The 15,437-nt window shown below is 52.1% G+C and overlaps 3 protein-coding genes across 5 annotated transcripts in view; 2 read left to right on the plus strand and 1 right to left on the minus strand.

Annotated features, from left to right (window-relative positions):
- On the minus strand, positions 1–1,398 carry Mrpl43 (mitochondrial ribosomal protein L43). Its single transcript, XM_032892060.1, has 4 exons — positions 1,223–1,398; positions 1,023–1,129; positions 653–910; positions 1–609 (listed from the first exon to the last, which is right to left on the minus strand). Exons 1-3 carry the CDS (start codon positions 1,351–1,353, stop codon positions 678–680), a joined length of 471 nt encoding a protein of 156 aa, XP_032747951.1. The 5' UTR covers positions 1,354–1,398; the 3' UTR covers positions 1–609; positions 653–677.
- The window catches only part of Twnk (twinkle mtDNA helicase), a 26,484-nt gene continuing 12,109 nt past the window's right edge, over positions 1,063–15,437 (plus strand). The window contains exons 1-6 of one of the 3 annotated variants that reach the window (XM_032892052.1): positions 1,072–1,146; positions 2,070–3,317; positions 4,443–4,683; positions 5,069–5,176; positions 5,437–5,578; positions 6,605–7,167. In XM_032892052.1, coding sequence (XP_032747943.1) covers positions 2,072–3,317; positions 4,443–4,683; positions 5,069–5,176; positions 5,437–5,578; positions 6,605–6,919 — 2,052 coding nt within the window. In that variant the 5' untranslated portion in view covers positions 1,072–1,146; positions 2,070–2,071 and the 3' untranslated portion in view covers positions 6,920–7,167. Of the gene's footprint in view, positions 1,147–1,417; positions 1,588–2,069; positions 3,318–4,442; positions 4,684–5,068; positions 5,177–5,436; positions 5,579–6,604; positions 7,168–15,437 lie in introns of those variants that run through there. The other 2 variants (XM_032892053.1, XM_032892054.1) reach the window with 2 other exon arrangements.
- The window catches only part of Lzts2 (leucine zipper tumor suppressor 2), an 11,611-nt gene continuing 5,558 nt past the window's right edge, over positions 9,385–15,437 (plus strand). The window contains exon 1 of the mRNA XM_032892055.1: positions 9,385–10,088. The gene's annotated coding sequence lies outside the window, so the exon portion shown is untranslated. The remainder of the gene's footprint in view (positions 10,089–15,437) is intronic.

Raw genomic sequence — 15,437 nt, forward strand, 5'->3', positions numbered from 1 at the left:
ATATGGTCTTAGGTGAGTTTAATGACTTCGGCTTCCTTTCTTTCTTTTTCTTCTTTGAGACAGGGTTTTTTGGACCAAGTGAGGTAAAAGACAGCCATACTTTTTTTTTTTATTTTTTATGTTTTTACAACAACAAATGACTTTGGTTTCCTTTCTTTTTCTTGAGACAGGGTTTTTCTGTGTAGCCCTGGTTGTCCTGGAACTCACTCTGTAGACCAAGCTGGCCTTGAACTTAAGAGATTTACCTGCCTCTGCCAACCAAATGTTGGCACGCACCACCAATGCCAGGCTCGACTTCGGTTTCCCAAACTGCACACAAACACGGATATGAGGTGCTTTGCCCAATGCCATACTATAGTAAGAGCAACAGGACATCCCATGTCCTTCAGAAGACAGCCTTCAGACCCTTCACTGTGTTTTGAAATCATTATATTTCAGAAAACAAGGTCCTGAAGTGTTGTACACTTCTCACATCTCAGTTTGCAAGGAGGCCACATGAATCAGAATTAGGGTATCCCCAAGGTCACTAAACCTGGGTAGACGTGGGCAATGGAACTCTTCTTTATTCCAGGACACTCCCCCGCTGGTAGGCTCCACCTACTCGGCCTGAGCTTGAAACCCACAAGAGGAACCAATCCTATCACTTTCACTGTCCAAAGCCTGGTTCTTTACTGTGCTCATATTGAAGCTGGAGCAGAATCCTGGAGTTCTCTGGGCCGCAGCCCGTGGAAGGCAGTCCGTTTGTTGGTGAAGGGGTGCCACTGGCCCTGGATGCTAGGGTTATCCGTGTGGAAGGGCTTGCGGATGCGGATCACATCCAAGCCGGACTGGTCTGCCAGCTTCTGCACCAGCGACGTGATCTCCTCCACCGACTTGCTGTTGATGTTTTCCTCGCGCACAGCCCCGTTAACTGGCAGACGGACACGGGAATGAGTGGAAGCCGCCAGGTCGGAAGTCAAACAAGTAGAATCCAGCGGGCAAGCAGGGATCCCGCCCTCCCGCCCTAGCCCGGCCCCACTCACGGTATTCGGCCACTATTCTTGGCACAGCGCACGGGCGAGGGTTCAAGTATATTACGACTCCTGGGTTCCGTCGGGCGAAGTCCGTCACTTCGCGTTCCACGAACTCCCTGGGGACCCAACGAAGGTGAGTACGGTGACCCGAACCCAGTCCCGATGTTCCCCGAACCCCTTTCCGGTCCTCCGGCTTCCGCATGCCTCACCTGGCGCCGCGAGACGAGGGCGCATCCCGACTGAGGGTGAGGCTGAGACGCTGCAGCTGCTGCACGTAGCGACCTAGCCCATTATGGAGGACGCTGGTCAGAAAGCGGCTTGGAGTACCGCGCGCGGTCATGGCTACCGCCAGACAGCCAGGAGAGCTGGAAGGCGGGACTAACCGGTGACTTCCGCTTCCGGGGGCATGGGATCCCAGGAGAGTTTTGCTTCCGGAGTCACAGCGAGCGGCGCGTGAGGGCAACCCACGTTTTGGACAGAACACTAGAGAGGAGAGTGGTGACGCGAAGCTGGGGGCGGGAGCGTGGAGCTTCTGAAGCCGAGGGTAGAGCCCTGGAGCCTGTAAGGGAGCCGGGTCGGAGCGCGTGACCTCCAGCTGTGTGGAGGGTCCCTGTGACCGCTAAGAGCTAAGAGCGCCTGGAGTTGGGGTTCAGACAGGATGCAGAGAGCTATAGAGATGAGGTTGGCGAGGAGAGTCCGTAGAGGGGTAGTAGACGTGAAGAGATGATACAGAGAAGCCTTTTAGATTGAGGGACCGTAGAAGGCTTTAGAAGTGAGCTGGTGGAGAGAAATCGTAAAGGACCTACAAGTATGAGAGTCTTCAGAGAGGGGCGTAGACGCGAAAGGGTAGTATAGGTGTGTGGGGTTGAAGTAGCAATATACAGGCAACCAAGGGGATTAAGAATTGTGTTCGTAAAGAAGTTTGAGGAGAAATAGAGAAAAGGTAGCAATAGTGAGTTCTGTGAGTTCTTGTGAAGGGCTCCTAGGGTCTGGCCTATTAAAGGTACAAAACCAGACACCAAAAGTTTTTGCAGTAGTGGCATCCCACTCCATTAGGAATGTGGCTCCTTCTCCGGCGTGCTTATCCCCTCCGGATCTTGCTGCCACTGCGTGGAGAGTGGGTAGGTAGGAGAGGCCTGCCCCGAAGCTTGGCTCCAGGCCCTCCCCGAAGAAGGTACAGAAAAGAAGCGCTTCCAGCCTTAGAGGTACCAGTATCACCTGTGACTACAACTGAAATCCGCCAATATTTACGAGCACATGGGATCCCCTTCCAGGATGGCCACAGCTGCCTTCGAGCACCAAGTCCCTTTGTGGCGCCCTCAGACATCAAAAATCAGAAGAAGGATGCTACCACTTCCTTCTGCCTCTTCATCGACAAGACCACAGGACACTTTCTCTGCATGACCAGCCTAGCAGAAGGGAGCTGGGAAGACCTCCAGGCCAGTGTGGAGGGACGAGGCGATGGGGCCAAAGAGGGAATCCTACTTGGGGAGGGCCCAGAAGCTGAGGACAGGGAGGAGGTCTTGAGAATCTGGAACCGAGCCATACCTCTTTGGGAGCTGCCTGATCCCCAGGAAACCCAGCTAGCTCGTGTGATGTTTGGCCTTACCAAGGTGACAGATGACACACTCAGGAGATTCAATGTCCGCTATCTTCGATCTACTCGAAGTCTGGTCTTCCCTTGGTTCACCCCTGGGAGCTCAGGATTACGTGGCCTGAAGCTACTAGGGGTTGAGGGTCAGGAAAATGGAGTACAGTATGTAGAGACCACCATTCCCCGGCCTGGTGTCTATCACAACCTATTTGGATTACCCCTGATTGGCCGTAGAGACGCTGAGGTGGTCCTGACAAGTCGAGAGCTGGACAGCCTGGCCTTGAGCCAGTCCACGGGGCTGCCAACCCTTTCCCTACCCCGAGGAACGGTCTGCTTACCCCCAGCCCTACTCCCTTACCTCGAACAGTTCCGGAGGATTGTGTTCTGGCTAGGGGATGACCTTCGATCCTGGGAAGCTGCCAAACTGTTTGCCCGAAAACTGAACCCCAAGCGATGCTCTTTGGTGAGGCCTGGGAACCAACAACCTCGTCCCCTGGAGGCCTTAAACCAAGGCTTAAGTCTTCCCCGTATTCTCCGTACTGCCCTCCCTGCCTGGCACAAGTCTATTGTGTCTTTTCGCCAGCTCCGAGAAGAGGTTTTAGGAGAGCTATCAAATGTGGACCAAGCAGCCGGTGTCCGTTGGAGCCGATTCCCAGACCTTAATCGTCTGCTGAAGGGTCATCGGAAGGGCGAGCTGACGGTCTTTACAGGTGACTCTATAAAAATCACTGTTTGGGGGGACTGGAGAGATGGCTCAGTGGTTAAGAGCACTGGCTGCTCTTACAGAGGACTTCGAGTTTAATTCCCAGCACCCATACAGTGGCTCAAAGTCATCTGTAGCTCCAGTTCCAAGGGGATCTGATGACCTCCTCTGACCTCAAAGGACACAGGCATGCATATGATGCATAGACATACATCAGATAAACATTCATACCCATGAAATAATATAAAAATGTCAGTTTTAGTAAAGGATTAGACAATATGGTAACAGTGTGTGGGTTTAGTATGTGCATGAATGCTTTGCCTAGGCGTGTATGTGCACAACACAGTCACCTGGAACTGGACTTGGAGATGGTTGGGAGCCATCGTGTGGGTGCAAGGAATCAAATCCAGGTCTTCTGCAAGACAAGTGCTCTTACTTACTATTTCATCTCTCCAGGCCCCTGCTGTGTTAAGAGGAGGCTGGAATCTTGCTTCAAAGACAAGACTTTCGGGCTGGAGCGATGGCTCAGAAGTTAAGAGCACCGACTGCTCTCCCAGAGTTCCTGAGTTCAATTCCCAGCAACCACATGGTGGCTCACAACCATCTGTAATGGGATCCGATGCCCTCTTCTAGTGTGTCTGAAGACAGTGACAGTGTATTCACATACATCAAATAAATAAAATTAAAAAAAAAAAAAAAGACAAGACTTTCATCTCTTTTTGTTTGTTTTTAAGATTTATTTATTGTATGTATATGAGTACACTGTCACACTCTTGAGACACACCAGAAGGCATCAGATCCCATTACAGATGCTTGTGAGCCACCAGCAGTTGCTGGGAATTGAACTCAGGACCTCTGGAAGAGCCGTTTAGTGCTCTTAACCACTGAGCCATCGCTCCAGCCCCTCTTTTTTTTTTTTGTTTGTTTGTTTGTTTGTTTGTTTTGTTTTGTTTTTTTGGTTGTTCAAGACAGGGTCTCTTTGTGTAGCCCTGGCTGTCCCAGAACTCACTGTATAGACCAGGCTGGCCTTGAACTGAGAGACAACACACCCCACCCCAACCCCCAACCCCCACCCCCGTGCTTCTGCCTCTCATGTGTTGCCAGACTGTTAACTCAGAGCTTTGTCCTATAGGGCCAACAGGCAGTGGCAAGACAACATTCATCAGTGAGTATGCCCTGGACTTATGTACCCAGGGAGTGAACACACTGTGGGGTAGCTTTGAGATCAGCAATGTGAGACTAGCCCGGGTCATGCTGACTCAGTTTGCTGTGACACGGCTAGAAGAACAACTGGACAAGTATGAAGAGTGGGCAGACCGTTTTGAGGACCTGCCTCTCTATTTCATGACTTTCCATGGACAACAGAGCATCAGGTAAGATCTTCAAAGCCCAGTTACTTTTAAGGAGATAATTAATTAATTAGAGGCAGGTCTCTTGATAGCTCTAGCTGTCCTGGATCTCATTATGTAGACCAGGCTGCCCTTGAGTCACAGAGATCCACCTGGCTCTGTCTTCAGTGTGTTGGTATTAAAAGGTGTGTCTCACCATTCCTGGCCCTTCCTTTTATTTTTGAGAGATCACATCATATTTTTGATTCCGTTTCCCCCAGTGAGAGTGCCACCCAGTCTCTTTAGACAGGCCTGGGGTTTTCAGAGAACAGGAAGTCGGAAGAGCAGGTCTTCACTGTGTTCAGGATGTAAGCTCTAGAGTGTCCTGGGCTACATGTTGACTATTTAAATGGCTGCTTCTCTTTCCCAGGTCTGTTATAGACACAATGCAACATGCTGTCTACGTCTATGACGTTTGTCATGTAGTCATCGACAACTTGCAGTTCATGATGGGTCATGAGCAGCTCTCTACTGACAGGTGAATTCTTCTTGTCTAACTCTAACACACTTGTCTTCTCTTGAAGCTGTGCCGGGACTTGAATGTGAATTCTTAAGTAGAAAGTGTAATAAGAGGGTTGGGGATTTAGCTCAGTGGTAGAGTGCTTGCCTAGCAAGCACAAGGCCGTGGGTAATAAGTGTAATAAGGCTGGGACAGTTTGTACAGAGTGGCGTGCGTGAGGGTCTGGGTATGTTCCACCCAATCAATAACCCCCTTTCCTGCTGAACTTTGTGTTGCAGGATCGCAGCTCAAGACTACATTGTTGGAGCCTTTCGGAAGTTTGCCACAGACAATAGCTGCCACGTAACTCTGGTTATTCACCCACGGAAAGAAGATGACGACAAGGAACTGCAGACAGCATCCATTTTTGGCTCAGCCAAAGTGAGTTGGGTTTAAGGCACTCAAGCTTTGAGGAGTTAGCGAGGTGTAACTAGAAACAGTCCTCATTTGGCCTTAGAGCCTCATGACTGTCATGGGGCTCTGGGACTGGCATGAGAGATACCAGGGATGGAAGTTGGTTCTTTGCAGTTAGGAACTCAGATCTGCTAGCAGTAGAAGGCTCGAGCTGGTGATTGCAGCTCCGTGAGTCGAGCTGTGATGGGCAGCACAAGTACTCGAGTGGTCTGTGAGTCCTCCTGACATCTGGGGGACTTCCAGCAGACATAGCAACACAAATTATACTGAGGTTTCCAGACAGTAGGTATCAGGTTATCTAATAGATGGGAAGACCTCTGGACCACAGGACCAGCGCCTTCCTGATATCTCCAGTGGTTTACTGAATTCCTTTTACATGCAAGGCCTCAGCTAGGAAAGGGGAGTTCAGGTTGAGTTGCAAAAATTATATCACTTTGAAACAAACATGGAACAAGAATAACACAGAAGTTTTAAAAAAAAATGGTGGTATTGTAGAGGATCAAAGGTGGTCCCTAGAGAAGTGACACATGAACGGTAAGAATAAGGTGGGCAGGTAGGAGGGACTACCACGGAGGAGAGGCACCGAAGCAGGAGCAGCAGCACAAAGTCTGAGACAGTGGTGAGTTTGTTACAGCTGGGAGATTAAACAGCTCTAGCCTCAATTATGATTAGTTTAAAGAGCATGGTGATGAGGGGGTACTTTTTCCTTTTTTTAAAAATATAATTTATTTTATGTGTATGGATGTTTTGCCTGCATGTATGTCTGTGTACCACATGCATATTGGTGCCCACAAAGGCCAGAAGAAAGTATTGGATCCCTGGAACTGGAGTTACAGACATTTGTAAGCTACCCTGGAGGTCCTGGGAATTGAACCTAGGTCCTCTGAAAGCAGCCAGTGCTCTTAACTGCCAGGCCATCTCTCCAGCCTATCCTTTGCCATTCTTCCCTGCCCCCTCACTCATGTCTTTTTTCTCCTGCCCCCTCTCCCTTAGGCCAGCCAAGAAGCAGACAATGTTCTGATCTTGCAGGACAGGAAGCTGGTGACTGGGCCTGGGAAACGGTATCTGCAGGTGTCCAAAAATCGGTTTGATGGAGACGTAGGCGTCTTCCCACTTGAGTTCAACAAGAGTTCCCTTACCTTCTCCATCCCACCTAAGAGCAAAGCCCGACTCAAGAAGATCAAGGATGACAATGGACTAGTGGCCAAAAAGTCCTCCTCTGGAAAAAAAGGGTCTGCGCACCAGAACTCTGAGACTTGCATAGGCCAGGACCCCTGCCAGCCAGATACCTCCACGTCCTCAAGGTGAATGTAGTCAGAGCTGCTTGCTGAAGTGACCCTGGTGAACCAGGCTGACACAGACTCTTGGCCTTCTGCTGGGGCTCTTCCATATAGTCTTGCGTGAGCCTTTCCCAGCCCAGGGCTCGGTTCCATGGTGAAAAGTGTAATTCAGCAGCTACTAAGGCTCTCCTATATGCTGGTTCAGGTTTTTTCCCCATAGGTTTTCATGTATATCACTGAAAAGACAAAGTCTGTTTCCAAAGAACCAGCATCTTGGTGAAAGGAACAAAGCTAAGTGGGACTGCTCAGCTAGTTTTGATCAGTCACCCTAAAAAGATGGCTGAGCAGAGTGCATGTGAGAACCAGACGTGGGTCTGGTGAACCTCTGGAGAAAGGGATCCAGGTGGAGAAACACCAAAATCACAGGGGGGGGATGAGCAAGTCAGATAAAGAGGGCGGACCCTGAACCTGCCACGAAACAGGAGGCTTGCTGGGACTCCAGCATGTTGGCATTCAGAGCGGAAGAGTAATGCAGTGGGCACCTCTCTGCTCTGCTTTGTCGAGCCAGGCATAAGAATTCAGAGCCTCAAAGCTGGACCATGGAGAGAAGCTGTGAGCCTGCAGTGCCTGCCCCCTGGATGCCGATTCCACTGTGTGCTGCTGCCTTGGACAGCAGGGGCTAGGACTCTTGGTGGAGCCTTTTCCAATTGAATGAAGCATTTCTATGGCCTCTGTTTCTGTGCTTTTTCTTATTTGTCCACCAGGTGTCTCCCCACACTAATTGGATTTCTTCTGTGAATTGGGAGTAAATGGGTCCTTTTCCTCCCACTTCAACCATAGGCTCCCGAATAGCAGGGAGCAGTTCAGAGCCTTCACATCCACCCCCCTATGTACACCTTCCTTGGCAGAGGGGAAACAGGTGGTGTGTTAACTTACCTGAGGACTCCATAAAATTCCTGACAGAGGTGTGGGTCAACGGCCACATACCCATGCCTTGCCTGACCAGCTGTCCCTCTTCACCTGTGAGGTGAGCCATTCACATTTCTCACTGTAGACTCAAGAATCAGCCCTTGCTGGGTGTGGTGGTGAATGCTTTTAATTCCAGCACCTGGGAGGTAGAGGTAGGAAGATCAGGAGTTCAAAGTATCCTAAGCTGTAGAATTTAGGCCAGATTGGGCCTCTCAAAACCTTGTCTCAAAAATAGTCAGGTTATTATCACTTTTCCTTTACCCTCCATTTCCTCTTTCCTCTGGAATCCTCCCATTTCTCCTTAACCTGTGCTAGGGCTCCTGGGAGTTTGTTACAGATGCAGACCTTAAGGCCCTCGCTCCCCGGCCTTTACCTACTCTGATTTTTGGAGTTTGATATGGGGTCTGGATGCCTCAGTTTAACAAGCGCTACAGAAGATTGTAGAAGAAATGATCCAGGGACTGCTAGGCACATTGCTAAATGTTTTAATTTCACTTCATTTGATACCCTAAAGTACCGATTTCAAGATGTTCAGATTGGGGGTGTTAGCCACTGCTATAGGTAGAGGGGTGTTTTGTTTTTTTAAAACTCCCTAGAGGAAGAGCAACCTTTTCAAATCAACCCAAGAGGAAGCTTTTAGAACCGGATGGTAGAGTCCTGTGTTTCTGAGAACTCTAGCCACAAAGACTTGAAACAAATAGCTTGGGAAGCTGTTGGTGGGAGAGAAGAACCTAGGGTGGGGGTAGCTCCTCCAGGGTCTGCCTTCTTGGGGGTCTCTCCCAGACTGGCTGGAGCCAGGCCTCTCTAATCCTGCAGTAATCATTACCAGCAGTTGGCTGCTCTAGGCCTCATCCAGCGTCTGAAATATTTAAGTCAGCCATGCCTTCCAGATGTACACAGAGAGATCATTTCTACCTATAAGGGCATGGATTCTATATTCTACTCTCCCTAAAATGCCTGCTGTGTTCTCAGAAAATCCTTTAGTTTTCTAGTTTGTGAAGCCTGTACAATCCGCATGGAGAAACAGATACACATTTGCCTGTTTGTCTTGTTCCACCCCCACACGGCGCAAACCAGAATGCTGAGGAGGAGGAGGGGAAGCTAACACACCCCCTACACAAACACATTCCACTTCGTACCTGCCCTAAACTCCCCACAGCAAGATCTAGCACAAAGTATGCTCAGTAGCCACTGGAGCCTAGAAGCCAGGAAAGGGAAGTCCCTACATCTTTAACATAATGAGTCCCGAGGCTTGAAGCAAATCACCTGGGATGAGTCGTGTGACCCTGCGTTCAGCGTAATGTCCCAGAACAGGGTCAGATTAGATCTGCAGCCCTGTTTTCAGACTGACATGTCTCATAGCTGTGAGGAGGCAACCGCTGTACTGTGGGTGAGTCAAGCAGAGACCAATTTCACCTTGGTCTCCTGCAGCCCAACTACTCAGGCAGTGGGTCTGGTTCAGAGAGCTGTAAAAGTAAGCCTTTATACCTAATACCTGGTAAGCCAAGGAGGAAGGGAGCATTTGGTACCTCCCTGAAATACAGGCCAACTTCCTGTTTGCTCCTGTGGGTGGGACTTTATGAGTCTAAGGGAAGCCTAGCCATGGCCTATGGGGGGCCAGGACAAGCAGCTTTCTCACCTGGGTTGGTAACTACTCCAGGGAAGGAGGCGGTACTAGGTCTGCCAGGACAGCCCCAGACAGCCCAAGCCCTAATGAGTGTGTGTGGTGTGTTTTTATGAAACGCGACACTTCTTTGTCTCCTTGGTAGGGATTTTCCCTCTTCTGGTTGTGAGCAGAGTGGTCTGGATTGAGTTCCCTACAGAGCAGGAGAGAGTTAAGCTCTATACCGCCTAAATTAAGGCTGCCAGGTAGCTTAACCGTCAGTTACATCTACCCTCCCCTTAGGTCAAAAGTCAATATGCTGTGAGAGACAGCCTTAGGCCATCATCAGGCTACATTTGGACTCGGGACTGGGTCGGACTACTTTTGGGTTGGGTACTTGGTTGACTGTTCGGAGGTGCGGGACAGACCCCTCCCCTCTCTGGGTGGGGGGGCGCGGCTTCAGCCGCCCCGCCCCACTCTTCCAGGGCCGGCCTGGCAAGAGCGGGGTGCCGGGAGCGCTGAGCCCCGAGCCCGCTGAAGAACCAGAGTTCTATCGCGGTGAGGAAGCAGGCACGCTGGAGCAGGAGTCGAGCCAAAAAGGGAGCAGCGGCGCAGGTGACGCTGGGTGAGTGCTGGGGCGGATCGGGTGCAGGAACTTCGGCCTCCCACACATCCTCACTTTGGAGAGAACTTTACGCGTCTTAAACGGGATTGGGATGAGAAAGGGGTCCACACTTTTTAGAGCGCAGGCGAAACTTGCACAAACGCACCTACGCGGGCGGGAGAACACACACACACACACACACACACACACAGAGAGAGAGAGAGAGAGAGAGAGAGAGAGAGAGAGAGAGAGAGAGAGAGAGAGAGAGACCGACCCATGCATTCACTTACGACATGAACACACGTGTGTTCAGGAAAAGACAAGCATAGCGAGGTACCCTAGCTGTCCCAGAGGCAGTGCCACCAGCTCGTGCGACACCCTCACCCTCACCCCACCATGTGAGATGGACGCTGAGTTTTTCTGCTGGAGGCTGAGGGAAAGGGGACGCCCTGAGACTGTCGGCTAGGGCGGGCGGGGTTTGTCGCACCAGGCGGTTCCTGCTTCCCTGCCGGCTGCCTGCAGGTGAAGACCAAGACGTAAACAGGCGTTGAACACGTGATTGCTTCGCAGACCGGTGGGCAGTGCTCCCCAACTCCTGTCTAGGCTGGGACACCCCTCTCATCCACCTCCCCGCTGGTCCTAGCTTGTTCGCTTCGCCCTGTACAAGGTATTATTCCACATTTCACCTGGAATGGTGGTAAATCCTCTCACCCAGAATGGGAGCTCAACGCCCCTGGAGGCATGGATGGCCCGGAGAGAGTTGGGGTTAACTTGGACTCCTTGCCTTGAAGCTCATTAGCACGTTCTTGGAACCCATATCCTTGGAAAGGTATCCGAGAGAGGACCTTGATGGCCCGGGACAGCTGCCCGGGTCTCATACACCCAACCCCAGGAGCAGCTGTCTATAGGTCCTCTTCCTACCGCCACCTCCACCCCTTTTAGGACTGGGCACAAATAGTCCACCTTTGCAAGAACAGTCTCCCCCTCATCCCTCCTCACAAAGAGTAAACCTTAAACCTAAGGGGAGTTTGCCTCCTCTAGTTGGAAGAAGAACCAGAATGCCCTCTCAGAAAATGAAAAAGGGGCTGCAGCCCTAGGCCTCTCTCTCCCTCCAGCCCCCACCCCTCACCCTGCCACACGCTGAGCCCAGCTGCTGCCTGAGCTTCTGGGCTGGCGGCCAGAAAGGGGAGGAGGCTCTCGGTGCCCCAGGAGGCAAGGATCAGGGCAAGGCCAGAGGAGGGGGTTTCTGTTGGGGAGAGGGGTTCAGTCTGTTCAGTCTGAAGCTGAGGAGCTGGAGTGAACCTGAGGGTGGCTAGGCTGTGTTTTCCTTTCCAGGGAAAAAGAAAGAAAAACAACCCTTTCCATGGAGCTAAAAATAGAGCTGAGAGCCGGCCAGGCTGTGGCCTGGAAGGGGGGGGGGGATGCTTCTTCCTGGGGCTGAGCCCAGCCCTGGCAGGCCTTGGCCCTGGAGGGTGGGGGGCATCGAGGATGGGAGGATGACCTTGCCAGAAGATGTGAATGTCAGCTGACCTGACTAGGTCACAGAGACCCCTTCAGGGAAAGTGGGTGGTTTGTGAATGTGATGTAAGAAGTTGCCTGAGTGGCTGAATACGGCTGTCATTGCGTGGAAGAGAGTTGGGAGACTAAGTGTATTTAAAGAATGTGACTGGATGCAAAGGACTGTTGTGCACTTTCACATGCGCGAAACACCGAGTCTTCTGTGAGTTGGCCTGAAGGATTATGGAATGAAGGAATATGGAACCACGTGATGGATGAGACTGATTGTGGCTGCCTGAGACAGAATGTGGGAAAGGTCGTGTGGGTGTAAAGACTGTTGTTTTCGAGAGGGTAAAAATATTTGTGACCCTGAGAAAAAGACTTTGGGATGTCTGCTGCGAAGCCAGTGTAGGTTCAAGCTGTTTGTTCTTGCGATTATTGGGGGATCGGGTACCCCCCCTTTGAATAGCGACCTTTCTCATAGCAGATGACCCCGAAGTTAGGCTGGGGAGCCTGGAGCCATGCCAGGGACAAGCCTGGGCTCGCGGCCCGAGCACGCTGCGCTGGAAAGGGAGTGGGATTGGTGGGGGTGCTTTGGGGGGTTGGGGTGGCTGATAAATTGCTGGAAGGGGCCGCCAGGTGGCGCCAGTTCGGAAAAATCCTAGTGTGTGACCTCCAGCCTGCTGGGGGTGGGACTGAGGGACAGACTGCGACCGAGCCAGTCCCTCAGCTTGTGCCTGGGAGCCGGCAACGGAGCTGACCCCCTCGGCCTCCCTTTGGACCGGGAAGCTAGACACTGAGGAGGAAAGCTTCTCCTAGAGGAGCTGTGGGGGAGGGGCGAGCGCCGCGCCTTGGTTCTTTGTGCTGGAACAATGACCAGCTGCCGCTGGCCCTTGGGCTCCGGCAGGGATAAACGATGACCCGCTCGACAAGTCTCGAGCCGGCTGAACCTCCTAACACACGCAGTCTCTAGGCCACTCTGGGAGGAATCCCAAGCGCCGCCGTGCAACCCCGCGTGCGCCCTGGCGGGCACGCGTGACGTGGGTTGCTTGCGCGTGTCCGCGCCCCGGGGCGGGGACGCCCCTCGGACCCCTCCCCCGTTTGGCGCGCACCGCCCACTCGGGCCGGGCGGGGGCCGGTCAGGGCCGGGGGCGCCGGCTAGGCGGAGGCGGGGCCGAGCCGGGCAGCTCTGAGTGGCCGCGCGCGCGGGCTGGAGCGGGCGGCGCGCCTGTGGAGTGCTGGGGCGGCCCGGGGCTGAGCATGGAGCAGCGCGGCGGAGGTGAGGGGTCCAGGGCTGAGGGTGCCCCACCTTCTAAGCGATGCGGTCCGGTGGGGAGGTGGCATTCCATAGACGCCCCCAATTCATGGAAGGAGAGGACTATTATGGGTGGGCCGGGGACTCCGGGCTTCAGTCTCGGAATGAAAACTCGTGATCCCAGACTGGATCCTGCTTGACTGGTCTCTGGAGTTTGAGTGTGTGTGTTAGGGGGACTTTCCCCAACTCTCCAACCCCAGCCCTGAGGTCAGAGAGTTGGGACGTGGGCCAGACTTATCTCAGGCTCTGGCGCGGCCCCAGATTCTAGAACCCCCAGCCCACTTGCTAGGGTGAGGGGCGCAGGGGTCTGTATACCATAGTGATAGGTCAGGGAGTGCTGGGGAGAGCCAGGGGTTTCTTTTTCCCACAGCTACAAACGCATTTCTCAAAATGGAGCCGCTTGCCCCTCCTTCTCTCTTGGGCCTCAAGAGCGGGAGCCAGGCTGGCTAGGCCTGGCTTTCCAGACGCCTGGCCCTCAGAGCCCTCAGAGCCCTCAGGGCCCAGTTTTACGTTCCCTTGGCTTGCAGGGTCCTTGCCTGCGTAGCTTCAGCGACCCTAACTCAGGGGTCTGCCTGGTGCTCCTTGTGTCTGAGTCTCTTGGCCTCTTTGTCTCTTCTGTCTTGTCTCTGAGTGCCTACCCTGGCGCTTGCCCTTCCTTCTGGGTCTTTCTGTCTACCCTGGAGTAGGGACAGGAGTGCCAGCTCTTTCTCACTCTTCTCTCTATACTGTGGAGCAGTCTCTATCCCTAGGCTGGACCTGATGGGGGGTGATCTCAGTACCTAGCCCGACAGAGAAGTATGTAGTTGCTTCTTGTACCCATTTCACTTCCTACCCTAGCTCTCAGCAACTCTGTCCTCAAGCTGGACTCCTGTGACTCTGAGCTGTGTCTTAACACTGAGGGCCCTTAATGGAGAACAATGTAGAAAGATTAGATGGGGCAAGAACTTCCAACACTGTGATCTCACCTTTCCTCGAACTCTTAGGTTTAAAAAAAAAAAAGTTTTAGGGAGGAGCTCCCAGTCACTCCTGGTGGCCTTGAATGTCACGAAGGTCCCAAGGCACTCCCAGAATACTCACAGGTACAGATTACTCCAAATGAGCTTTCACGCCCTTTCCTTGTGTAAAATACATACATTGGAGTCCATGTAACTGTCCTGGGAGAAATGAAGACGTTCTGTAGAGATTTGCCTGTCTCTCAATCCGAGAGGCTTGACTCAATGGACCCCAGAAAAATGAGGATTTCCCTAGGAATTCCACGCTGAGAGGAGAAAATGGCTTATTGAGGATGGCTGGTCAAAACCAACTCGGGGCTCACATTTGGTGATATTTACACAAAACTAACACATATGTAGACAAACGTATATCCAACCATTTTCTTGTCATATAGTGACATTCAGAGCCCACAGATGCATTTGTTACATACACATTAACAACATCTGTTGCTTCCTAAGTTATGACACTCGTAGTCTTGTAAAACATAAGAACTCACACATCCAGCACTCAGGAGGCAGAGGCAGGTGGGCCTCTGAGTTCAAGGCCAGCCTGGTCTACAGAGCAAGTTCCAGGGCAGCCAGGGCTACACGGAGAAACCCTGTCTTGGAAAAGCAAACAAACAAAACAAAAGAATTCACACGTACAGCTGAGCATAGGAGCACAAGGTTAGAATCCCAGCTGTCTGAGGCAAGAGGATCCCTGAGTTTGAGGCCCACTTGTGGTACATGGCACAACCCTGTTTGTTTTTGTCATGTCCCCCTACATCTCGTGTGTGTGTGTGTGTGTGTGTGTGTGTGTGTACATGAACTATCTGCCTAAACTCATACTGCATATTTTCATGTACTTTTTCACAGATTCTGTTCATTTTTGTGGTCCCGTCTATGCACTCACACCCACAAGTGTACACATACACACTCTCTCATGGAGGCCTCTGTCCACTTCTTGGCCCCTGCGCTACATGATGATTTCAGCAGATGCCTAAGTCTTGGTCATCGGCAGCCTTAGGACTGGGAGGGAGTTCCGGGTGCAGGCTTGCTGTCCTTCCCAGGAAGGAGCAAGACTGGGGGTGGGGGGGTGGGGGTGGAGCCATCTTCCTTGAGATCCTACCAGATGTGGTAATGGGCTCCTGCTCAAATTCCACAGGAGTTATTCCGAAGATCAACTAAAGCAGGAAGGTTTATAAAGGTTGACAGTGGGACGGGGCCTGTGTAGGCTACCTTAATCCCAAGTGATGGCAGAAGCTAAGAGTTGACATAGAAACAAGCACAGCCTATATCGACCTCTGGGAGGTAGGAGACCCCAGAGGGCATCTGTGGGTTCCTAAGACCTGTGAGGTTTCCTGTTTGGCCAGCTCCACCCTCGCCGCCGCCTGAGTGTCTGGGAGAAACTGAGGCCTAGCAGTGGGAGGCTGGACAGTGTTCCAGACTAGAGTTGAGGCCCAGAGGGACTTGAGGTTCATTGCCAGTTCTTGGAGGTGAAGCTGTTTCACTATATGGGGAATGTTCTATCTGGAAGAGGGGGTCAAGAGAAGGCTAATAGGGGGAGGATCCTCAAGGTGCAGGGAC

This window comes from Rattus rattus, chromosome 2, assembly GCF_011064425.1.
Source record: "Rattus rattus isolate New Zealand chromosome 2, Rrattus_CSIRO_v1, whole genome shotgun sequence".
Taxonomy (NCBI): Eukaryota; Metazoa; Chordata; class Mammalia; order Rodentia; family Muridae; genus Rattus; species Rattus rattus.